The 26,908-nt window shown below is 36.2% G+C and overlaps 2 protein-coding genes across 3 annotated transcripts; one reads left to right on the top strand and one right to left on the bottom strand.

Annotated features, from left to right (window-relative positions):
* Positions 1 to 5,383: 5,383 nt before the first annotated feature.
* LOC125651189 (growth hormone secretagogue receptor type 1-like) lies at positions 5,384 to 6,581 on the bottom strand. Its single transcript, XM_048879771.2, has one exon. The coding sequence runs from the start codon at positions 6,521 to 6,523 to the stop codon at positions 5,384 to 5,386; it is 1,140 nt and encodes a 379-aa protein (XP_048735728.2). The 5' UTR covers positions 6,524 to 6,581.
* A 4,526-nt stretch (positions 6,582 to 11,107) lies between these two features.
* Positions 11,108 to 25,661, top strand: LOC125652778 (neuromedin-U receptor 2-like). Of its 2 annotated transcripts, XM_048882176.2 has the most exons (3): positions 11,108 to 11,211; positions 15,453 to 15,520; positions 24,044 to 25,661. In XM_048882176.2, the coding sequence occupies exon 3, from the start codon at positions 24,049 to 24,051 to the stop codon at positions 25,192 to 25,194; it is 1,146 nt and encodes a 381-aa protein (XP_048738133.1). In that variant the 5' UTR covers positions 11,108 to 11,211; positions 15,453 to 15,520; positions 24,044 to 24,048; the 3' UTR covers positions 25,195 to 25,661. The 2 variants fall into 2 exon arrangements, with proteins under 2 accessions (XP_048738133.1, XP_056021926.1); XM_056165951.1 differs by lacking the exon at positions 11,108 to 11,211 and having other exon boundaries at positions 15,433 to 15,520.
* The last annotated feature ends 1,247 nt before the right edge of the window (positions 25,662 to 26,908 follow it).

Here is a 26,908-nt window from a genome sequence, read left to right as displayed (position 1 = left end):
AACTCAGGGGCGGATCCAGGAATTGCGGTTAGGGGGGCGCAACTTTTTAAGAGGCGGGGGGGGGGGTCTGGGGGCCGCCTTGATGCCCCCAGTGGGTCCAGGGCAAAGCCGTGGTGGGGGTCCAGGGGGCGAAGCCCCGGAAGCTCCTGGATTTTACAGATTTTATAAGGCTAGAAATATGTCTCCTATGTAATAATTTTTACTATTTTCTGTCAATTTTAATAAGGTGAAATTAATAAAATGACGCATTTTAAGGGTTTTTGGAAAAATGTAAGTTCTCCCAATGAAAGTAATTCAGTAAATCAAAAGATTTTGTCATTTATTCCTCCGAGAGTGGAAGAAATTATTGCTTCTTTTATCGTTTACATTTGTCTAAAAACAAGAGACCACGATTTACCTTGAATTTGACATATTTCTAGCCTTATAAAATCTGAAAATTCGCCCCCGCTCCCCTTAAATCCGCCACTGGAACTTTATTTCTTAAATATTTTAGCCGCTAATCTGCATCACGTATCAAACACACTGCGTTCGTTTTATACAGCGCTTTGTAGTCTTATAATTCTAAATGTCTGACTTCCTATACGTTGCTGAACATTGCATGATTTACAGTGAATATTTTCTAACAGTTGATCGTCAGTTGGTCAAAGAGGGTTGCACATATCTTGGCACAGTAGCAATACTACTGTTGTGTATTTAGTAAAAAGTACATTTGTTTCAATAGTCTCTCCATATTGTGAAGCTTTAAATGATTTCAAACTTTTCTGGATTCTAAGGGCGCGTGTTTTCTCACACAGCATTAAAAGACGCAATAGATCAAGCGGGCTTTAATTAGCTGTAGATCAGTAGCGCTCTGAGAAAATATTAAGACAGAACAAAGAGTCACATGTATGGAGCGCCAAATTAACATAAACTCAAATAATTGAAGATATCTTCAATTATTTGAAGATATCATCAATTCAATTATTGCTCTCTTAATTGAATTAATGCGCGCATTAAATCAATTATTGCTCTCATCAAATGAATTAATGCGCGCTTCAATTCAATTATTGCTCTCATCAATTGAATTAATGCGAGCATCAATTGAATTAATGAGAGCAATAATTGTTTTAATGCGCGCATTAATTCAATTATTGCTCTCTTCAATTCAATTGATGAGAGCATCAATTGAATTAATGAGAGCAATAATAGATTTGATGCGCGCATTAATTCAATTATTGCTCTCTTCAATTCAATTGATGAGAGCATTAATTTCGTAGAAATATTGCTCGCAATAATTGATTTAGAGCTCGGTATAAATAATTTGATGATCTCTTTAATTCAATTGAAGATATCTTTAATTATTTACAATGCTTTTGTATAAGGAATTAATGCGCGCATCAATTCTTTTAAAGAGAGCAACAATTCAATTACAGATATCATTAATTCAATTGTGGATATGTTGAATTGAAGATATCTTTAATTATTTAGTTGCTCTCTCTAAAAGAATTATTGCTCTCTTTAAATGAATTAAAGATATCATTAATTCAATTGAAGAGAGCAATAACTGAATTAATGCGCGCATTAAATCCATTATTGCTCTCATCAAATTAATTAATGCGCGCATCAATTCAATTATTGCTCTCATCAATTGATTTAATGCGCGCATTATATCAATTATTGCTCTCTTTAATTGAATTGTAGCGCGCATCAATTCAATTGTTGATATCATTAAGTCATTTGAAGAGATCATTAATTCAATTAAAGCGCGCATCAATTCAGCAGAAGAATTAATGCTATCATCAATTCATTTAATGCGCGCAATAATTCAGAATTGAAGATATCATTAATTATTTGAAGAGATCTTTAATTCAATTGTTGCGCGCATCAAATGAATTGATGATATCTTCAAATAATTGAAGATATCTTCAGTTATTTGAGTTTATGTTAATTTGGCGCTCCATACACATGTCCACCCCTAGAAAAAAAAACCCACATTTTTTTTTATTTCGGCGCAGGTGTTTCTGCGCACGGTTGAGGCTTCATATCGTTTTATTCTATCATCGCCGTCTTTGAAATTTACTGTAAAGAATTCCTAACATATTTCCCACCATACCTGTGTCCAAACATACCTACCAACGTTCATAAAGTCCCATGCGAACCAAAAACTCACAGCTTCGAATAATTTTATTTTTGATATGAGCTTTTAATATGATTGCATTATCAGGCAATATACTTTAAAGAACTACATATATGTATGCACGATAGTGATTGGTTTCTGTCACTGCGTATCGTGTTAAGATATAGCCTGGTGCCCTGGCCTTCTTCATTTGCGGAGCATTATGGGAAGGCCAGGGCACCAGGCTAGTTAAGATACAACTATAAAATTGTCATATAAAATTTAGAAATACCACCTTTTTAAAAAGAAAAATATATATTTTGTGTGACTCCATGAATGTTATAATTACATATAATTTGTAATAATAATTGTTTGTTTTTTGTTTTGTTGGAGAAAAGAACACATATGTGATCAGATACCGTTTTCTGATATTATGAGTAAAATAAATATTTATCACGTGTCGTTTATTGTTATATTGAGTAAAACTACCTCAGCACATATATGCGCTGCTATTTCTACAGCAAAACACGAGTAGTGTTTAGAAATGCGCGTTGTAGTATACAAATACCTTGCGGATAATTTGTTCATTTTATGACGTCATTGATTAATTGATTGTATCTTGCTTAACGTCTCGCACGAGAATTTTTCACTCATATGGAGACGTCACAAAGACCGGTGAAGGGCTTCAAATTTAGGTCTATGCTCGGCGCTTACGGCCATTGAGCAGTGAGAGTTCTTTAGCGTGCCCCATCTACTGTGACACGGGTCATCCGTTTTTAAGGTCATCTCCGAGGACCCGTGCCATTCACACCTGATGCCAAGCGTTTGGCGATGGAACTTTCACTACCTGTTTTAACGACTTCGGTCTGTCGCGGCCGGGATTCGAACCCCGGCCTTCCGCATGCGGGCGAACGCTCTAACCTCTCGGCCACCGCGACAAACCATTTATGCCGTCACCGACACCTATATATTCATAGACTAGTAACCTTGAATTTTTTACAGGGGCATGTATTACATTGAATGTTGTTTTTTTTTTAAGGTTTTGCATTGTTTTCAGTTGAAATATCCCGTGGGGATCCGGGTTAGAATAGGTCCTCAGTACCCCTTGCTCGTCGTAAGAGGCGATTAAATGGGGCGGTCCTTCGGATGAGACCGCAAAAACCGAGGTCCCGTGTCGCAGCAGGTGTGACACGATAAAGATCCCTCCCTGCTCAAAGGCCATGAGAGCAGAGCATAGGCCTGGATTTTGCAGCCCTTCACCGGCAGTAGTGACGTCTCCATATGAGTGAAATATTCTCGAGAGGTACATGTACGTTAAACAATATTCAATCAATTGAAATAGAAAAGGTGCGTTTTAATTAAATGTGGAAGAAAAAGATTCACTTTACCACAAACGAAATCCCCACTTCCTGTATCCGTATCTCACCCGTCGTCCATGTTGGTAATTTTCTCTAAATATGACGACCGCCGCAGTGGTCTAGAGGTAGAGCGTTCGCCCCTTATGCGGAAGGCGTATGCGGAAGGTCGGGGTTCGAATCCCGGCCGCGACAGACCTAAGTCGTGAAAACGGAGTGAAACGCAAATCGCTCGGCATCAGGTGTGAATGTCACGGGTCCTTGGAGATGACCTTAAAAACGGTTGTCCCGTGTCACAATAAATGTGGCACGCTGATGAACGCTCACTGCTCAATGCTCAATGCCGTAAGTGCCGAGTATAGGCTTAAATTTGAAGTCCTTCACCGGTCTTGGTGACGTTAAACAAGATACAATGAATTTAAAATTGACGAACCATTTATTGGCCCGTTTTGAATTAGTTTATGGTCACGCCATTTTCAAAAATCAACAAAGATGCTATAATTTGCGAATGTGATAAAATATAGAATATTTGCAGGAACCTTGAACGCGTGCATCTTCCGATGTCAGTCTCCGACCCTTCCACTCGTATCAGGAGACTCCGCCCCCTCCACTCGTATCAGGAGACTCCGCCCCCTCCACTCGTATCAGGATACTCTAAATATTACTTTAAACTGGTTCTCGACGAAGCATCCGTTTACATTATTTGTTTACATTATAGACCAGTTGTGGTGCCTGTCAAATATAAATCATTGCAACAGTTATATTTATTTTTAAAACCAGATTGATAATTTATTTATATCATACCACGACACTGCCCATTGTCAACAGGCATATAGAAATACACAAATATTATAGAAATACTAGCATACGATCACATCAATATGAAAATATACAATTATTCAATATAGAACTACATGTATATACAATTACATCAATACAGAACTACATGTATGCAAGAAATAAGAAAGTAATGACAGTACTGGTGTCAACTGGAAAAAAAACTCCCCCTGTTGGATGTCTGTCTTCTCGTGTTTGTTGGTGCGATGAAATTCTAATGCTAGACTTGCCACTAAGATTAAAAGAAAACCGGAAATGTTTTACGTCCGACAGTTTGGGTTAGGATTAACCTAATTCTTTTTGCGTCACTTTTTCTCTGATGATCCATGAACTAGCCTTTCCTGGTAACCATCGCTCACTGAATTCACTGCTCTTATAAAATTCGTATAGGAATGATTAGCACTAACGTTAGTTATCTAGTAGAACACACGTAACTACATTTGGATTAGACAACAATGAACGTTGACGTACGATGACATGAGAACTAATGAGAGACTCAATAATACGCAATTTACGAAACGGTGGCTTATGTTCAAGCGTCATCTATAAGTTGATTACCCATGTTAAACAACTGAAACTGGCTTACTTACTTACTTACTGGATACTGTTAGTGATTGTTATCACATCAGTGCCGCACTGAGACTGGCAATCAAATTAAACAAATAAGTTAATAAAATGTTTAAAATGAATGAAATGATAGAGGTAATTAAATTAGAAGGAGAAAAATGCCTTAGCAGAAGATTTACCGGTGTCTCGCTAAGGCCCGCGTGATTCGTGGGGATAACATGTATGCATTATTCAATATAATAAAACACGGTGTTTTAGCTACCCGAAATGTTAACCTCCCCCTCCCCCGGAGCTTGGTGAATAATGTAGTTCTAAGGTACCTAAAGCATAACTATTCGTTATCTTCACTTTTCCCCTGACCCCAGAAATGTCAACAATTGCATAACATACACTACGATTTCGCTTAACACACTTATTGAAGTCATAAAGGAATATGTAAAATGAATTCATGCAACATTAGATATGTTAAATTCTCTATACTTAATGTTTGATTTAGTGTATACAAAGTGCCATAAAACACTTCATTTCTTTAGGCCTTTTCTTCCAAGTCCTTGTTATCAGGGGTATTCTGGGACAGCTTGCTAGACGTGGTTCGACTTCCGGTCGAGGTAACCTGTCGTAGCATTTTATATATTCTGTTTTCGGTTAAGTACGAGATCAGTTGATGACGAAACTGAGTGGATGTAAGAATGTAGAGGTAAAAGTTGATGCCGTAATTGATTTGCTCCAAAATCTGAGCCACGTCCCGGAAGATGAGGAATCCTTTGGGGTTGTCCCCGAACGATTTCATTCCCATGTAGAAAGCGATGTTGTGAAGAAGAGTAATCGGCAGCACTAAGACGAAGTAAGCGACCACGATACCGATGAGCATGGCCGTGGTTTTGGTTGCTTGGGCGGTGTCGCTCTTGGATGTTGCCGCGAGACGTTTGCGTTGTTGCCTGTGTCTGGCTAACTTAAACACGATCAGTGGCGTCACGGTGACGAGGAGGCATAGAGGCACTAGAGAGTAGAGGCTGGAACCAGCGGTCAACATCGCCTTGTATTCCTCCGCAGCCGAATGATCTTTCTTGTCAAAGTGGTCAGGATAGCATTTACCATCAGAAAGGACCTTGGAGTTTTTTGTCCAGATCCCATTAAAAGTCCCTATTACTAAATACACGCAACTGATTTGTATCCATGCTGACTTCGATGTGGAAATTATTTTTGCTTTCAAGGGAAACCAAACTGCAATGAATCTTTCAATGCAGAGGCACACGACAAACCAAGAGGATGTCATTTTCCCGGTACGAAAAAACCAGAAAAAGATCTTGCACCCTACATCTGATATTGCCCGTACATCTTCACCGAACATTTTGATTACAAACATTTTATTGAATGGTTGTGTAAGTAACAGCGCCAAGTCGGACAGGGCCAGAAATATCAGATAGAACCTGCAGGTCAGCTTACGGAACTTTGGTGACGTCATAATGGTAATGGTGAGAATATTTCCCCCGATACCCAGTACTAGCATGGTGGGCAACAAAACATAATTCACGTATGCCAGCCCCTCCAATACATCATCGTATATACTAGTACCTGGTGGTCCCTGAGAAACATTCTGATTCTGAGAACACAGGCTCGTCGAGCATGGCGCAGTTGTGTTTTCTAATACTGCTGAAGTATTGTTCATTGTTATCGGACCTTAGCTCAACCAATGGTGTTTTCTTTTCTGCTGATTGTTCTTTTATGTGACTTATATATTTCACTCCTGTATAAATTGGAAAATGCGTTATAAAACTCGAGACTTTAGGAGTGAAAATGACTTAGCATTTACTATCATATATATGCCGTGAATGAAACATGCTAATTTCAAATACTGATTAAAGTTTATCATCAAAGCAATTAATCTAATAAATTAGATTTTTAATGATTTCATCTCAAAAGACATCATAACAACTTTGTTTGGTCAAATTGCAATATTTATATTTTTAATGTTTTTGCCTTCGATATATTTACCAATTTAAATGATGAATGTGAACAATGTGCGTATGAATTTTGATAAAGATAGTGCGATTATTTTTACGACTGGGTACATTCTGACAGAAGTGAAAATAAAATGTAAAATTAAAAAAAATGAATTTCATTTTTAAATTTTGAAAATGCGTGACGGCATGAACATCGCGTGATACTGGCTTACTTTTCATGAAGCACTAACGCGTTATGAAGTATGTTGGCGTGAAGCGTCGCAATTCATGCCGTTATGTATTTTTAAAAATGAAATATATTTCTTAATTGACATCTTCAAGATTTGAAATATTTTCTCTGTTAGTTCTTATGTAACAAAGCAATAAACAAAATTACCATCAACTTGGAGTTGATCACCAGAAATTAGTCTTTCATATCATTAGTTGTTATTTCATGACTGTTATTCTTTTTTTATTCCAAAAAAAAAAAAAAAAAAAAGAAGAAAAAAAAAAAAGGGAAAAAAAAGATAGAAAAACTTTAACGAGAATTTTTTTTTCTACCAATGATATAACTCTGAATGATGCATGGATAGCTCGTTCATGAAGTTCAAGCTAATCTATATCTGCGAAATGTCAACTTTTTCAATTAAAAATTGCAAGTGGAATTACATGTAGCAAAATCTCGTTTTTATAAAACAATAAATATATGATCTACATTAACGTGCACCTTTAGAAGATTTGTAGTAAGCTTTGTTTTAAAAGGAAAAGATCGTAAAATTTCTGAGATTAGGCGTAAGTATTGGGATATATTGTGGTACTTACCTTACTAGAGGAGGATGCTCATTTGTAGTCAGGTTATGATTTTTTCTTCTTTATAGACATTCATTATAGCTGACGCCCGGGATATTATTGTATCTAATGAGGATGAAATACGACGAAAATAAATAATATCATTTGTTAAAAAATTGTATTCTGCACAAAATATCATAGCTAATTAGCGCATTGGCCATTGTAAACCAATGTTTGTTCATTGACACGGCAAAGTTCAGGACAGTGTTAAAGGTACAGAGTGAAATATTTCCGATATTTTGATTTTTCACAGCATGTTTTTTTTTAAAGGTATTCCATGTATAATGAAAGGATAATGAACAATTTTGAAGGATTTAGATCAATTTGTCTATTAACAATGATAACTTTCATTCATATATCGATTTGATATATCCCTGTGAGCTCGAAATAAAGGACACCACAGAGTCGTCCACTTCTGCTTCATACTTAGATATTTTATTGAAAGTAGACATTAACGGCAAACTGACAACTCAACTGTATGACAAACGGGATGATTTCAGCTTCTCCATCGTGAACTTCCCACATTTATGTAGCAATATTCCATTATCACCTGCATATGGTGTTTATATATCTCAACTGATTCGATATGCAAGAGCTTGTTCTGGGTATAGTCAGTTTTTAAATCGAGGTAAGCTACTGACAAACAAGTTGATGGTACAGGGATTTCAACAGTCTCGATTGAAGTCAGCATTTCGCTAATTCTATGGTCGTTATAACGATCTAGTTCGTCAATACAACCTCGCATTGGGTCAAATGCTGTCTGACGTGTTTCATACCGTTTGGTAAGCCGTTCTTGGCACACTGATTTTGACTGCGGATAACTCCGTTTACCTGATCAGGATATGGGGCTCACGGCGGGTGTGACCGGTCAACAGGGGATGTTTACTCCTCCTAGGCAATTGATCCCACCGCTGGTGTGTCCAGGGGTCCGTGTTTGCTCAACTATCTATTTTGTATTGCTTGTAGGAGTTATGAGATTGATCACTGTTCGTTATCTTCACCTTGCATCAACATAAAAGTTTATTGTTAAATAATGATGAAAGTGAAGCAGATGAAATTTACACGACTGGTAAATGATTAGAAGCTGACCCTTTTGCACTTAATACTTTTTGGAAGAGTTGTATGCCCTTTGTAAAAATAAGAAAAATCTTATTTTCTAAAAATGTGTGTGGTCAATGATAAATTCTATTTCATATTTTCATAAAAAGAAAGTGTATGTAACTTTCTACCAAGAGATTAGTATGAAAATATAATTTGTTTTTAAAATATTGTAATAAAACATGCTTTTCCCATATACTTCAATGTTAAATTCTAGGTGAAATAAATCAAGCAGTAAACAAAATTTAGAAAATTCCTATGGTGGATTATTTTTATTTGATGAACCCTTTAAAATGATACCATGATTACAAATATTCTACCCTCCATTTATTAGATATGAAATATGGTCATTATACATTGAATACCTTAAATCGGTTTCGTTTATGTTATGAGTTGATGATGATTGAAATCAGAATGTTGCAGGTGTCCATCATGTTTCGTTCAACTTATCTCCCTTTGTATCAGCTTTGTCTCACACATGACGTGTTGATTCTCGGTATTAAAAATGTTCAAGGATATTCGCATATTGACTTATATTAAAACATCTAACGATTTGTAGAGGATAAAAGCTTTAACCTGATAATAACTTCTTGTATTCAATAAGCATTTCACGCCTCATTAAGAGTATGTTTTCTCCACTCCTATAATCGTTATTACTCGGGGGTTTTTCACTCTTATTATCATTATTACCAGTTTTCTCTACTCTTATTATCGTTTTTTTTATTACCGTTATTACCGGTTTTCTTTACTCTTGATATAGTTTATTACCGTTTTTCTCCACTCTTATTACCATTATTACCGGTTTTCTCCACTCTTATTACCGTTATTAACGGTTTTCTTCACTCTTGATATCGTTAATATCGTTTTCCACTCTTACTATCGTTGTTACCGTTTTTCTCCACTCCTATATTCGTTATTATCGGTTTTCTCCACTCTTATTATCGTTATTACCGATTTTCTTCACTCTTATTCATATCGTTAAGTTCACCACTAGCGTAACTTATGAATTTAAGACAAATTTAACTCGAACTAACGAATATCCGAATGACAAATATCAAAGGAATACCGTAATCATTATTCTACGATATACCTTCATACGTATTAACTGATTATGAGAAAATTGATACACATCTCGCTTGCACTTTGAGTTTTGCTAATGCAACAAATAAAATTGATGACTGATAATTCAGTTTTATAATCATAAAAATCAATCAATATACAGCCACCTGCCAAAAGTTTATAGACAAAATGGCGGATCTAAATTCCAACTTCACGGAAGTGGCTTGTTTTTTCTTTTGTAAATTCTATATATAGATAACGGGGATTCCGTATGCATACCACATATAAGTACAGGGTCTTGTGTCGTCATATGTGACGTCATATGTTGGTATTTATTTGATGATCGTCTGATACAAGCTTCTGAATGTAGCTATGGGAAAGTCTAAGAATTTATCGCCAGCTGTGAAACAAATTGTCGTAGACAGTTACAGACAAACGGGAAATTATTCTGAAACTGCTAGGGTATTGAAAATGGACCGGAAAACCGTGTATGCTGTTGTAAAACGGTGTGAAATTCGAGGAAGTGCGGGAAATGCTAAAAAATCGGGACGCCCCAGAAAAATGGACGTTAGAGACGAGCGCCAACTATTGCGGCTTGTAAAATTTAACCGTACAACTCCATTAAAAGACATAACAGGACAATTTAATCAAGGTAGGCAAGTTCCCGTGTCTGAAAGATCAATTCATCGTTATTTGTCAAAAAATAAGTACCATCGACGTGTATGCAGGAAGAAAATTAGGATTCGGGAACAAAATAGGAAAAACCGTGTGGCATGGGCGAGAGGTAAACGACGGTGGACTGTTGACTATAACTGGTCAAAAGTGATCTTCTCTGATGAATGTAAAGTTGTTTTGGGACAAAACAATCGAATTTATATTTGGAGAAAGGCAAGAGAAGAATGGTTACCAGCGTGCATCAGCCCCGGCGCACCACCGAAACCTGCTATGAGTTTAATGTTGTGGGGATGCATTACCTGGAATGGAGTTGGCACACTAACTGTGGTTAATGGCAACATTAATGCAAATAAATATATTAATATCCTTGAAGAACAATTGTGGCCGGTTGTAGTGAACAATTTTCCTACTAACGATTACATATTTCAAGATGACAATGCCCCGGTTCACCGTGCCCGAATTGTACAAGAATATAAACAAATAAACAGAATTCCAGGTATGTTTTGGCCAGCACAGTCACCTGATGCAAATATAATTGAAAACATTTGGTTTCTGTTGAAAAATAAACTTAAACGCAGACTTTCTAATGTAAACAATGTCACTGACTTGGAGAGAAATATAAATGACATCTGGATTAACATACCCGTTACTTACATACGGAACCTCTATCGATCCCTACCTTCCAGAATGTTGAAAATGATCAGATCAAAGGGGTATATAACAAAATACTGAGGTAAGATTTATTCTCTTTGTAATTTCATAGCCACTGAAAATCCGTATTACGTTGACGTTTAGGCATTGACGTTCGCCATTTGTCTATAAACTTTTGGCAGTTGGCTGTATGTTGTAAACAAATTCATAAATGACTGAAGAACATTTGTCATTGAATATAAACCAATCGTCTGCATTCCGAGTGCGATACACATGCAAACATGGCGATGCACAGACAAGGTTTTCTTGAACCGTTTAAAAAAAAAACAATTGGTATAATCCGTTAGCACCAAACTAAATACTTGAAATAGTTCTTTTTTTCAAAATAGATTTAAAATACCCCTACCATCTCACCCTTTGCGTCTGCAAAAAAAAAGAAAGAAAGAAAAAGAGAAATATAAAATAGAATAAACAAATGAATGTAGGCCGTTCCGGAAACTGCCATGACGTCACGGTGACCTAATTCTTAGCTATATAGGAAAGCAATAGGCTGTATATTTCTGAGCTGTAGTAGAATATAAATAAAGTTCTTGTTTTCATGTACGTTGCAGGATAACCTTGGTCACGAAATGTTGTTTGAAATATAAAAGCATAGGCTTTTATATTTCAAAACAACATTTCTTGACCTCTGAGTTATCCTGTAACATACTCGAAAACGCGATTATTATTTCATAAATATATTTCACATTTACTCAGTTTAAAGATAATTTGTTCAATATAGAAAAAGATGGGATAGCAGGCTATTAGTCTATATAAGCTCGTCTCCTTCACTTTGTTCAAAACAAAGGTTTGATCTACTTTTATTTTTCTTATTATATCAATCGTAATGATGCATATGGATTTGTAAAGAAAGGAAAAACTTTTTTTCCAGATTTTTTGCTTTTGGGCCATGCAACACAAAGGTGTTTTGCAGGAGTGCCAGTAATTTGGAGTTTCGCTCGCTGTTGTAGTCAGTGATAATGAGGACTTTGAATCTCCAGATACCACACTTATTCATAACGATACCCAATTATACAATCACAGATATAACAATTAACAATTATAACAATAACATTAACATAACGACAAAATGTGTTAGATTGTACCAGACTGGGAGATAATGACTGGTTTCCTTAATTACGGGTCATAATTAATCTAGGACGGCAATTATCGTCTGTGTGGTGATCTGTTCACGGTTCGTCAATAGAGTAGTAGACAGTTCATTGTTCAGGAGAGTGTGTAGGAAGACGATCTGTTAATCAAAATACGCAATGATAGTAAATATGAAAGTGTCGGAAGTGTTACTAAGGTGGCAGTTGCATGATTTGATGATAGCAGCAACTTGACATTTCATAGTAAGGTACAGATCAAAGAACACTCCAAAATTGCTAACCGAAGTTAAAATAAATCAGTCAGTCAAATCGTATCTCGGAGAAAATATCGTAAAAATTCAACCTTTATTGATTAGCTAATGATAAAATAAAAAGTTCCCGTAGTTGCAGCACCAGCTTTCGTGCCTACCAATTCCTTCTCAAGCATCATTTACAGAACGCCCGGATTGCCTCTATCAATCAGAAGTGTTGTTGCCGAGAACATTGGCCTAAATTTTACAGCCCTTTACCGGCAACATTTGGTGACATCTCCATATGAGTGAAAAATTCATGAGAAGGACGTTAAACAATATAAAATCAATCAATATATATGCTCAGTTCAATAGGTATAATACACAGGAAGTGAATTTCCGGCTCATACTGGTCTATCCTGTCAATATGGGTTGGGAACGGAACCCTGTTTCAGGTCTGTAGGGGAAGTAACTCTAGGTTAATACAAATGTTTCAGACATATATAGCATATAGACCCAAAGGTAATACTGATTAGATGTATATAAGATGTGAAATCCTGGATAATGCTGCATGTTATATATGGTGCTTCAGTGACAGATATGTAATTTGTATTGTACGATATCTCAAAAGCATTCGACTCAAATAGTGACATGAACATTACATCCCTTCAAAGTATTTTTCTCAGTTTGAAATACATAATTTCAACCTCTGAATCCATTTCTGAACTGCGTCATGGTACGCTGATTTAGGTAGACCTCTGAGGCACTGACTGATGGCTGAGCCAAGGGCTTGTCGGGACTTGTAATGACGATCAGATAAATGGAAAAAGGAAAACGATCTGGAGAGTATGGTGGGTGTGGCAAGACGGTAACCTTCTCCGACTTCAAAAATTGCTTCACAAGCTCAGATGTATGTGATGGAGCATTATCACGAAGTAGACGAATATGTCTAAATCCTGACACAGAGTGTTGTATATGATAATTTTTCTTGAGCTTTTTAGTATAACATCTCGGTAATACCGACCTGTAACACTTTTGCCCTTCGGCACCGGGATTTGTACGGCTATACCATCACATAAGAAGAATATGCAATAAAGAACCTTCTGTGTGCTTATGGTTCTTTTGGCAACTACAGGTCTTCTACCGTGTTTAGTTGGCCATATATTGTTTCTAATTTTTCTTACTGGTTCGAAATAGTGAACCCATGTTTCGTCACCAGTAACAATGTTTGCAAATTGTCTTTGATTGAATTTGGGAAACATTTTGAGCAATTGCTTAGCGGTTTGTACTCGTAACCGTTTTTGGTCATCTGTCAATATATGCAGTATCCATCTGGCAGAAATCTTTCGTACTTTCAAAGTACGCTTCAAAATGAAATGCACCCACGATAGCGATATGCCAACAGCTTTGGCAATATCACGAATCGTGTATCTGCCATCACTTTCAATTATTTCCCTGACTTTTGAGACATTTGCCTTGCCTGGTACAGTCGCAGGTCGGCCAGATTTTGCTGCATCTTTGACGGATTCTGTGCCAGTCAGAAATTTCTTTCTCCACCTATGAACTATCTCACAAGATACCTTATCAGACCCATAAACTTCCCCCACTTCAGTAAAAATCTGCATTACCGAATGGCCGAGTTTTGTGCGAACTTTTATATAAGCTCTAATTTCTTCAATATTCTTAACCCGTTTCCCAACCATTCTTACAACAGTGGCTAACGACTGCCTCTATTGAAAGGAAGGCTCGTGTTTATATTGAATAGAGCTATTCAAGAGTATCATAATCCACGAAATCGTGGAAAGCCTTAGATCGCGCTGTGGTACAATACACATTACATATCGAACAGCCCTCGTATAAACCCTTGGCTATTACTGGCGCCTCAGATTCATGTGGGATATGAACCCTCAGGTAATACTAATGTCAATCTTCCCAAGTCAAGGGATTCTGATCCGATCCGCTCCACATAAAAGTGGAGCGGAGCGGATCAGAAACCCTTGACTTGGGAAGATGACTAATGTCTTAGGTGAAAATTGAGATTGGTCCGTCTGTTACTGTCGGCTTCCTTCTATACGGGATATAAACCATCGGTTAATACTGGTAACTACAGTACATACGGGATATAAATCCTCGGTTAATATTGGTAACTACAGTACATACGGGACATGAATCCTCGGTTAATACTGGTAACTACAGTACATACGGGATATAAATCCTCGGTTAATACTGGTAACTACAGTACATACGGGACATGAATCCTCGGTTAATACTGGTAACTACAGTACATACGGGACATGAATCCTCGGTATATACTGGTAACTACAGTACATACGGGACATGAATCCTCGGTTAATACTGGTGTCGGAGGTCATATGAAGTTTGAACCCTCAATTGACACTGTATGGACGGATAGTAGTGTATTATGAAATGAAGGTGTTAAAAATATAAATTCTCTAGTTTAAGGAAAACATCAACTATTATAAAAGATTGTAAAGTATATTTTCAACTTTTAATAAATAATGGGGATATTTCAGAATATTTGCTGTTTAGATGCATCTTTGATTACCTACTATACAAACTGACGCATCGGAAGTTCATAAACAAAATCAATGTCCTATTTATCTCGCATCCAGTGTTCTTACAATGACCAGGGGAGGTTAGCGGGCGTAGCTTAAGACGAAGACTGTGAAAACGTCATCATGGTAAACCTGTTAATCACGTGGAATCATTAATGATAATTAGCTATGAAGCATATAAAGAAGCAGCACCCTCTCCACCTAATGGAATCTGACAATCACAGTCCAGGTAGGTCATTAAAGGTAATCCTCACAAATCAGGACATATCAATTTAAGCTCTATTAGCTTTTGATTGATTAATAGGATAGTACCATTAGTTGATTACAAGCATCTTTAATCAAATGAGTTTAAAAATACTCTTCTAGGTTCCTTGCTATCGCCATCAGTACGAAGCGACTCCCAACCATAAAACATACCGAGAAAATCACCTCAGGTAAGATTTCATTTTTTTTTTCATATGAAATGCTTATATTCTGTTTCTTGTCATTAAAGGAATGAAATTCAGCGTAAAGTACCCAAATTATTGTATAATTTTGTTATGTTTAGATAAAGTTTATTGCAAAAATGCTATGAAAAATTAGCTAATTAGCTAATGTGATCAAGTAGGGCGTTACAGATGAAACCATTTCTTTCAGCATGATATCATTTGTTTTATCTATCACTGGAGAACATATTCAAGCAATGGTAATGATGAATCTCGCGGGTTTCATACTCTTCAAAAATCACTAAAAAGAAATCTTCCTAAAATTTCTCAATTAATAGAGCATCGTCTTTTATCTAAGGAGAATTAGCACATCGTCATATTAACTGACTTTCTTATGAAACATGAAAACATGAATGAAAATATAAATATCAGTAATATTTGTCTATTATGAATGAAAATATAGATATCAGTAATATTTGTCCATTATGAATGAAAATATAAAATATCAGTAATATTTGTCTATTATGAATAAAAATATAAATATCAGTAATATTTGTCTATTCCTTTTAAATCTATTTGTCTAGCTGGGTAGTTATAACATGTCAGTTGCTGATTGTGGGTTTACGTCTAGCAGGAGATTTTCCCTAGATTATTTTCTAATAAAACTGCAATTTTGAAATAAATAAGGTACATTTAAAAGTTTTCAATTTCAAAATATGATTGTACATATCCTCCACTTTCCGCTCATATAAGATTTCTCTGGAGTATTAAGGATTGATATCTTCACTCTTGTCAAGTATTTGCATTGTTTGGATCATAATTTGGATTAAGATATAACAGGAACGTGGCACTGGTGAGAAAATTGCGTTAACTCTTATGATGCAGAAGCCGCATGTTGCAGTCACGCAATCGAATATGAATACATATGTAATGAGATAAAAGTATATATGACAAATTCTACAAGCTACTAAACGCAAATGAAGTTTAAGTAGCTATTGAATAAATGTAGGGTTAGGGACGTCATATCCGATGTCACCGGACCATTACAAATGAAAGCTAGGAAAATATCTACGTATTTTTTTTTTATATAGATTTCAAAATATAGGACCGATTAACTAGGCATACTTACTCCCTAGGCACAGATTTCATATCTTGTGTTTCCAGGGGTTTATGTTTGCCTTATTTCAATTTTGTATTCTTTCTAGGATTTATGAGATTGACCTTCACGCTTTCATTTCAAAGTTGTTTATTTTAGTCCTTCTTGTATGTCAACAATTAAACAAGATTTTGAACGCCTGGGGCCTTTCTCGACGAATGGATGAATAAAGATAATGAATAAATGTAAAAAAAAAAAAAAAAAAAAAAAAAAAAAAAAAATTCCTTCGACATGTCGTTCGCATTACAATGAAATATAAATTCGTAGTATGAAAGAATAGAATTTAGATTTTAAAAATTTTAAAAATGGCGTTTGATATCTGGTAGCCATATAACATCTAAGTTGTCGTTTTTAATTTTTGCAGGAAGAAGTGGCTGTAATATTGATACAGATAAACTGCATGTAATCTATCTTAAACTAGAACATCGCTTCATTTATAACTGTGATTCCATGTAAATAGTGATAAAATAGGGACCACCTACATAGACCGCCCCAGTAAACAGTGAAAAAATAGATACCACCTACATAGACCGGTCCAGTAAATAGTGATAAAATAGGGACCACCTACATAATGTACATAGACTGGCCCAGTAAATAGTGATAAAATAGGGACCACCTACATAGACCGTCCCAGTAAATAGTGATAAAATAGGGACCACCTACATAATGTACATAGACCGGCCCAGTAAATAGTGATAAAAAGGGACCACCTACATAGACCGCCCCAGTAAACAGTGATAAAAATAGGGACCACCTACATAGACCGCCCCAGTAAACAGTGAAAAAATAGATACCACCTACATAGACCGGCCCAGTAAATAGTGATAAAATAGGGACCACCTACATAGACCGCCCCAGTAAATAGTGATAAAATAGGGACCACCTACATAATGTACATAGACCGGCCCAGTAAATAGTGATAAAATAGGGACCACCTACATAGACCGTCCCAGTAAACAGTGAAAAAATAGATACCACCTACATAGACCGGCCCAGTAAATAGTGATAAAATAGGGACCACCTACATAATGTACATAGACTGGCCCAGTAAATAGTGATAAAATAGGGACCACCTACATAGACCGTCCCAGTAAATAGTGATAAAATAGGGACCACCTACATAATGTACATAGACCGGCCCAGTAAATAGTGATAAAAAGGGACCACCTACATAGACCGCCCCAGTAAACAGTGATAAAAATAGGGACCACCTACATAGACCGCCCCAGTAAACAGTGAAAAAATAGATACCACCTACATAGACCGGCCCAGTAAATAGTGATAAAATAGGGACCACCTACATAGACCGCCCCAGTAAATAGTGATAAAATAGGGACCACCTACATAATGTACATAGACCGGCCCAGTAAATAGTGATAAAATAGGGACCACCTACATAGACCGTCCCAGTAAACAGTGAAAAAATAGATACCACCTACATAGACCGGCCCAGTAAATAGTGATAAAATAGGGACCACCTACATAATGTACATAGACCGGCCCAGTAAATAGTGATAAAATAGGGACCACTTACATAGACCGCCCCAGTAAACGGTGATAAAATAGATACCACCTATATAGACCGGCCCAGTAAATAGTGATAAAATAGGGACCACCTACATAATGTACATAGACCGGCCCAGTAAATAGTGATAAAATAGGGACCACCTACATAGACCGCCCCAGTAAATGATCAAATAGGGACCACCTAAATAGACCGTTCCAGTAAATAGTGATAAAATAGGTACCACCTACATAGACCGTCCCAGTAAATACTAATTTAGTGATAAAATAGGTACCACCTAAATAGACCGGCCCAGTAAACAGTGATAAAATAGGGACCACCTACATAGACCGCCCCAGTAAATACAAATAGTGATAAAATGGGCACCACGTAATAGACCGTCCCCGGCTGCAGCCTTAATAAATTGGAGATAAGTACCTGTCCCAAACAGAGAATACATGACTGACAAACTTCATTTGAAATTCGTGAAAAACTTTCAAAGTTGAATTACGGGGTAAACTATATAGATAAAAAGGTAATTTCATGGATTTGTTTACGATTTAAGGATACTTTCGTCAAACATTTTATGTTCTCTATTTTTCGAAGATTTCTGGCTTCGGAACCTTATTACCATATGCTTCGAAGAGATGTTTTTCCTATATCTTGATATTTAGCCGATGCATGTGGCCAACAAGGTCTATTCGAAAAAAGTAAATTAAACATTTACATGTCTTCAATTATTAGAGTATTTAGAAAATTAACAACTTTGTTACACCATGTTGCAATAGACATCAGAATGTTCATTGTTACTGACATCTGAAAAATAGACGAGTTAGAATTCAGAGCCATGTATTTGGAATAAGAGGCAAACATCTTTCATCAGAGATGATTTTCATTGCACAAAATATTAGTATTGTTTGAAGTATTCCGTATCCACGTTTGATCGACGTTAAAATGCTTGAATTATGAATATTCCGTTTACCTGATCAAGATATAGTGCTTACGGCGGATGTGGCCGGTCGATAGGGGTTGCTACTCCTCCTGGGCACCTGATCCCACCTCTGGTATATCCAGGGTCCGTGTTTGCCCAACTCTCTATTTTGTATTTATTATAGGAGTTATGAGATTGATCACTGTTCGTTATCTTCATCTTTCACTAACATTTCATCAGATTTCACTTTATGCGAGCTATGTCCCCACTGTCGTTATTTGATGTTTTGAAATGTGATACATTGTAAATCAAATAGAAAGTAGATCAACATCTTCTCACTTGTTTTGGGTTAGCATACACGTGGTTGTTTTCTAGGATTTAACGTCCGACCCGAGAATATTTCACTCATATGGAGACGTCACCATTGCCGGTGAAGGACTGCACAATTAAGGCCTATGCTCGGCGCTTAAGATCATTGAGCAGGGAGGGATCTTTATCGTGCCACACCTGCTGTGACATATGAGTTATATAATTTTTAAAGTATTCATATTTTCATGCATAAAGCACACCACTCATTTAACATTCGTAATTAACTGATAGGTATCCTAATTTTGCTGAGCGGTAACAACATTTTAAATTTCATTCCATCAACTCTTATCAATTGACCTGTAAAGACCAATTGGGGTCGGTACGTTTTTCATTGATGAAAGGTGAAAGATAACGATCAATCTCATAACTCTAACAAGCAACACAAAATACATAGTTTGGCAAACACGGACCCCTGGACACACCAGAGGTGCGATCAGGTGCCTAGGAGGAGTAAGCATCCCCTGTCGACCGGTCACACCCGCCGTGAGCCCTATATCCTGATCAGGTAAACGGAGTTATCCGTAGTCAAAATCAGTGTGCCAAGAACGGCCTAACAATCGGTAATTGATAGTCATAAATATCATTATGGAAGTGTCACAAACTTATTTGGTTAAAAAGAATTTGTAATGGTTCTCGAAGAATATTGGAACGCGCACCTGTTTGCAAACTTTAATTATTACGGCTGATCATATGCATGTATAAAACACAGAAATAGCAATGAACTCTTAAATAAACATAACTGTCCTAAGTGAAGAAATATTTGATATAGAGCACAGAAAATTTCACTTTATTTGGATACCCACTTCCACCCCAACCTGGGGTTGAACTTACGACCTGCGGAACCAAATCTCCTAACAGCGTGTAATCAGCGCGCTAGATCGCTCGACCATGCTCTAGGCAAGTCATAAACTTGCTTTCGATGACGCTAAGCTGGACATCACGCTACACGATCATTGGGGATTGAAATGGGATACATTTATTTAACGTACATTTAAGAGGATCATACAAGATACACATTGCATTCGAAATATTCATATAAAGCACAGAAATAGCAATGAATATATATATATAATTATATAAACAATATGCATGTATATAATTATATAAACAATATACATGTACATAATTATATAAATGATATACACGTAGCTCCGGATGTAACTTGGGGAGTAGTTACCTATTTTTCTAAGATAATGGGTCCTTGCAAGTCGTTTGTTTGGTGTTTTTTGGTTGTTGTATAAATTCGGAATTTTGTTTCTATATCTACTAAGGATTGTCATATGATTAGCGGTAGATTAGATTTACGACCAATATCAATCATTACTGGCTATGAGTTTCATGCGGTGTATTGACATACATCCCCAGACATCCGTCCACAGAGAGGAAGCATTATTCCGCTTCAGCTAATTGCATGTAAATCAAATGACAAAATAAATCAACCATGCTGTCTGCTACTACATTGACACTTACCATTCTTGGAACATCTTTTAAATTACAACTTTCGCTCAGCGTCTATCAATAACTGATCTATTCAATGCAATCTTCCTACATGTACCTCAAGTCTAAAATACCTTTAACAGTGAATATAGTTAGAGAAAATAGGGTATGTCAATTCTGTAAAAACGACATAGAGGACGAGTACCAGTTTGTATTGAGTTGTCCTCACTACGAGGAATTTTGACATAGATATATCAAAAAGTATTATTGGCAAAACCCATCTGTTTTCGTATAATTATTTTAAAAGCGTTCATAATGTACATGAACTTTGTAACTTAGGAAAATATTTATGTCTTGACTTTTAAGTTGCGAGAAAACTTTGTTTAAAAGTTCTTCTCCGTCGTTTGAATTTGTACACTCCCATGTATACAAATTATAACAACGATGTGATAAGACGTACAACAAGCAATAAAGAGAGTATAGTATTATATTGCCTGGAAGTAATTAGGTGACGTAGTATTTAATCAGTGACATGTGTAGGGATCTACTTTGACACTATTGCAGTAAATACTAACACCCTGTAGCGAAAAGTATTCCCAAATAGGAGGAAGATTGACAGAGGTACTGGAAAAAGTAATATAAATAGACCATGTCAATCGAACTGACGTTTAGTTATATTTAAGGTGGCTCACTACACCCAGAAATAGTTCCTCAAATCAGTACGCATTGATCTAATTACAAAAGATATGATGATATACAATAAGTACATATGCCAAAAAAGGCAAAAAATATACAAATTTAGATAAAAACATGATTTTCAAAAAAATTATTTCAACACATATGAACCAGCGAATTTGAACTCGAGATACGCGGTTCACCAGCCCAATGCTTTAACCACTGAGCCATGATGATAGACAAACAAATCAATCGATACAAATAATTTCACAAAACATTTTTAAAAATTGCCGTCTTGTGACGTGGTGTCATAAAGAGTATCTAAGCTTTAGTGTAGTGAGCAACCTTAATACATATTTTACACAATACATGCAATAGGTTATTTTCAGAGAGTGACAGAAGTTGAAGATAAAGAAAAGTTTTAAAAATGTAAAATTGAAATTTTGAACATAATTATCATGCAGGATTTTATTTTTTCATTAATCGAAGTTTCACTTGTATTCTAAAAATGAAATTTTGAATTCCTATCACGCACTGAGATACGTCATCCGTTGTTCTAAAACATTTTAACATCGAATGTCACCAATTATGGTACAGGGTATCTTTGGGCGAAGGGAGATAAACCTGTGAATCTTAAGGACCTCTACTACGCCAAATAAACCCCCAAAATGCATCTTCGCTAGCCAAGGGTGACGTTTTCATGTGAAAAGAGAAACACCGTGGAGCGTCACCCTTGGCTAGCGAAGATGCCCAAAATAGTATAAAAATAATGTTTTACTTCTGAATATCTAAAGACAAATTGGGTGCATACATATATCTGTGGAAAGCATCTCACACTGTAGCGAATAAGTGAAGTTCACGTATAATATTCCAGGGCGTGGCTATACCGGAATTGTTCGGGGACTGTGGTGCTAGGAGCAGGGCTTTAAGGCTCACAATAACAAACTGCATCATTTATTTTAAGTTAAAAGGTTTTCGTTATATAATCCGTTGCTATTTTAGGCTTTTATATAGTATGTATCTTATCATATTTGAGCACGATTCCTAGTAGCTTTGTCCATCACAACATATTAAACTTAAGTCATATGCATCACTTCAAGACTCTTTGTTATAAACTTACAGAATATATGACGTTTAAACAACAAAAATGCATACGATATTTTGTTATAGAATCTGAACAAGAGTTTATTCTGTCTTTTCTGATACTGTGCTTGTGCATATATTTGTGAAATCACAAGTGTTATATGTCATGCTCCATAAGGCCCTAATTTGGAAAATAAAGAATTCTATTCTATTCTAGAGAAGAACGTTCACTTGTATTTAAAAAAAATACCTGTAGATGTCTAAGAAGTTGACAATGACTGTCCATTAATTTTGATAAAGGATAAGTAATGTCTATTATTAAGAATAATGGACAGTAATTGTCAACTTATTGGACAGTGCCAGGTAAACCCAACAACTCATTAGACGTCTACAGGTAGGCAATAAGAGAAAGACAACAAATTTAATTTTAAATTTCATTAAATCAAGACAGATATCGAAAAATCACTTAAATATTTAAACGAATATTTCCTCTTATTGTGATTCTCTGCTCCAACTTTAAGATTCACAATTATTTTTTTTTTAAATTCCATTGGCAATTATTATATCACATAAAAACTTAGATTTGAAAGACATATTTCCATGCTGTATTTGAATTTCGCTGGATCCAGAGGTACATTTTGAAACTTCACAACACTTTTTCTTGATGTTTTCTTTAGTAGCATCTCCTAATTCGGAATTATCATTTCCGCTCCCATCAATAATTACACTTCATTTTCACAATGTAAATAGGTTTGTAGATTTAGTGTAGTTTTAGTGCTAGGTGTATTTATATGTAGTTTTTGTTGTTTTATTATTATTCTCATTTAATATTAGCCACATTATGGAATTCTAATCGTTTGTCCTGAGGAAGAGACAGGTTGTCCCGAAAATTGAAATCTGGTTGTTCGTGTCGTTGGTCATTGTAGTGCTTTGGATAATTGTTTTGTATGTGACCTTGTATCGACTTTGTGGATCCGACACATCTAGGTACATGTACATGTATCTACATATCGCGTGTTGAAACTTTTGGTGCTATTTGTATATAGATAGATAGATATAAATACATGTATATCTTTTTCCGATCCGAATACTACATCAGTACTTGGAACAAATATTTATAATGATCAGTTCATGTGGACATCCAGTTTTGCACTTGCATATTTGCACCACCACATTACAACACTTTTGAATTATACTGTATCTTCTATCTTGGGTGGTGCTCTACTTTGTGTGGTGCATGGTTTGTGTGGTGCTCTACTTTATGTGATGATAGCATTGATTGGTGACCATTAAGGTCCCTGGACCTGTTGTTACTATCGTGAAAAGAGACAGTAAAAATACATAACGAAGCTTGACAATATATTAAAATTTTTGTAGATAATATGGCCTTGACCCTTCCGCAGACAACAGAATTGACTTTGTCTGGAAATTGCAGTGGAGGATCCTGCGACAATTCCACCACCAATGAGGTTACAGACTCTTTAAAGAAAGCCATGGAAATTCTCTCCTACACAAACTACTTTTTGCTGCCACTGTTTCTGATATTAGGATTGGCGGGACACACTCTGACAGTCATCATCATGCAGACTAGAAGGTACAGCCACCTGACATCTAGACTGTTTCTGATAGCCCTGGCACTGTCCGATTCCGTGCTTCTGCTTACACAGGTCTTTAACAAAAATTTCGTTCTGTCGTATCTCCAGATGGATGTTCGGGCGTTGTCAAGTGTCGGCTGTAAAGCTTTCTTTGTAATTTTCAAAACAGCGAAAATGTCTTCATCATGGTTTTTGGTCTTCATTTGCTGGGAAAGATTTGTCGCTGTATGGTTTCCACTGAGAGCTAAGATGATATGCACGAAGCGGGTTGCCTGGTCCCTTATCCTGATTGTATACGTTCTCATAACCACGTACACATCTATTTGGAGCTACGCCTCTCAAATAACAAAAAACAACATCTGTCACCCTGATGTGTATGACAAAACGAATCCTTCCGAAGTTAGTCGATTCGGCACTTTTCTTTTAGGAGGTCTGTCTATCTATTCACTAATTCCTATGTGCTTTCTGATAACAATGACTCCCTTGATTGCATTGAAGCTTGCACGTCAAGGCAGAAAGCGGAAGTCGATGATTGGAAAATCATCCAGAAAGTCGTCATCCTCCGACACTAGCAGAACCACAATCATGTTGGTGGGGGTCATAGTTGCCTACATTCTGCTCATCTCTCCCGTGACAGCTCTTCACATGAGCGCTTTTTTCTTGAGGCTGAATGCTTTCGGATCGAATGCATTGGGGTTTCTGATTTTCAAAGAAGTTTGTCAAATTTTGGAGCAAATGAACTACGCCATCAACTTCTATTTGTACGTTTTGACGTCCAGCCTGTTCAGGATCGGTCTGAAAGAATTATTCTCTTGTAGAAGTCCGAGACAGTTGTCACGTAGTAGGAGCGGAAAGACGTCCTCCGGTTCTGATTTTCACAGCAGCAGAAGAAAATTCAATGAATCAGAAGGCGTATCAACCATCTCAAAATGACATTTATTACAACTTTATAACTCGAACAGAAATTGGAGACTTTAGTTCGTTTGTTTACACTAGAATTTGTATTGTATACACGTTGTCTTCTTTTCTATAATGGTGCTGTGATTTATTCTATTATATTTTGCTTTTGAATTTGTTTGATACTTTATTCGCAGTTCTATTATTTGTTACTATCGATTCATGGTTTCAAGATATATTTCAAAATATATGAAATCGCATTCAATTCTAGGTGTACAATTTATTCACTTTTATAAACTCGAATATTAGTTTCTATCTGCGATTAAAAACATTTTACGAGGCATAACTATCATTTGTATAGGTATCATGCTATATTTTCTGCTATGGACATATGGGGGAATTTGTGGTGTAACAACGATCCACAGCAAAGGGATATATACTGCATTTCTATAATTTTTGTTTACAGATGTAGTTATTCAACATAAATAAAAATGCTTCAAGCAATATGTTTTTACTTATACACTGAACAACAATTGCCAACAAGAAAAATTCAATTGGTACACTGTACTTTACATGTAATAATTTAAGAAATGAAGTATTTCTTTTACATGATATGTCTTGGTAAAAAAAATTATCCGACTATTTTTTCTTCCGCTTTGAAGTGAATCCGACACCATGAGGGTGTGTGGCACGTACAACCTCGTCCAGTTCCACACTGATACCAGGTAGAATTCTGCCTGTGTGTTTCCCTAAATAAAACAGGAAGTTTATATATGTATATGTGTGCATGTAACTTAGTGCGAAGCTAGACATTTAAAATATCAAATATCAAGAAAATTACATAATCCGAAATAGAAGAGGATTGCTACTGTCATAAACACTTTTATATTCTCAGAGAACGTTCCAATTTATTTTTACCCTTTTTTTAAATTTATCATACATGTATATGTAATTCATGTCCATGGCCAATCCAAGTTTGTCACGGACGTTTACTCTCCAACTCTCTAAAAACTTGTCCCATTAATGGATAATGCCATATCAACTGATTTCATACGCAAGAGCATGTACTGCGTGTTATCAGTTTTAAAATCGAGGCAGACTACTAACAAATATGTTGATGTTACAGGGCTTTCAACAGTCTCGTTTAAAGACAGCATTTCGCAAATTCTATGGTCGTTAGTACGGTCTAATTTACCAGTACAACGTGCCCATTGGGTAAAGTGCTGTCTAACGTGTTTCATATCTATTGCTAGGCTGTTCTTTTCACACTGATTTTGACTACGAATTACTCCGTTTACATGATCAAGATACTCACGGCGGGTGTGACCGGTCGACAGGGGATGCTTACTCCTCCTAGGCACCTGATCCCACCTTTAGTGTGTCCTGGGACCTGTTTTTGCCATACTAGTATTTTTTTTTTATTCTTTATAGGAATTAGGAGATTGAATACTGTTTTCACTTCTCAATACAAGTCATAGCAACGTCAATAAATTTGAACATCTAATCTCCTTAAAAGTATCCAGAAAAAACTTAGAAAGGATTGGGCGAGGAAAAAAACAAGAACTTTATATGGAACAAAACTAATCTTAAAATCTTATTATCTAATACAGAACATTAATACTTAATACGATAGTGATATAGAAATGAAATAATCTGTTTTAGTTATAGATACAATAGATTAAGCAAGAGGTAGGATATGAAAAAAGTTACATTACTATACTATATCTCCATCAATGTTACCCCACAGTCT

This window comes from Ostrea edulis, chromosome 5 (assembly GCF_947568905.1).
Source record: "Ostrea edulis chromosome 5, xbOstEdul1.1, whole genome shotgun sequence".
Classification (NCBI taxonomy): Eukaryota; Metazoa; Mollusca; class Bivalvia; order Ostreida; family Ostreidae; genus Ostrea; species Ostrea edulis.
This window is presented reverse-complemented; position numbering and strand designations above follow the sequence as displayed.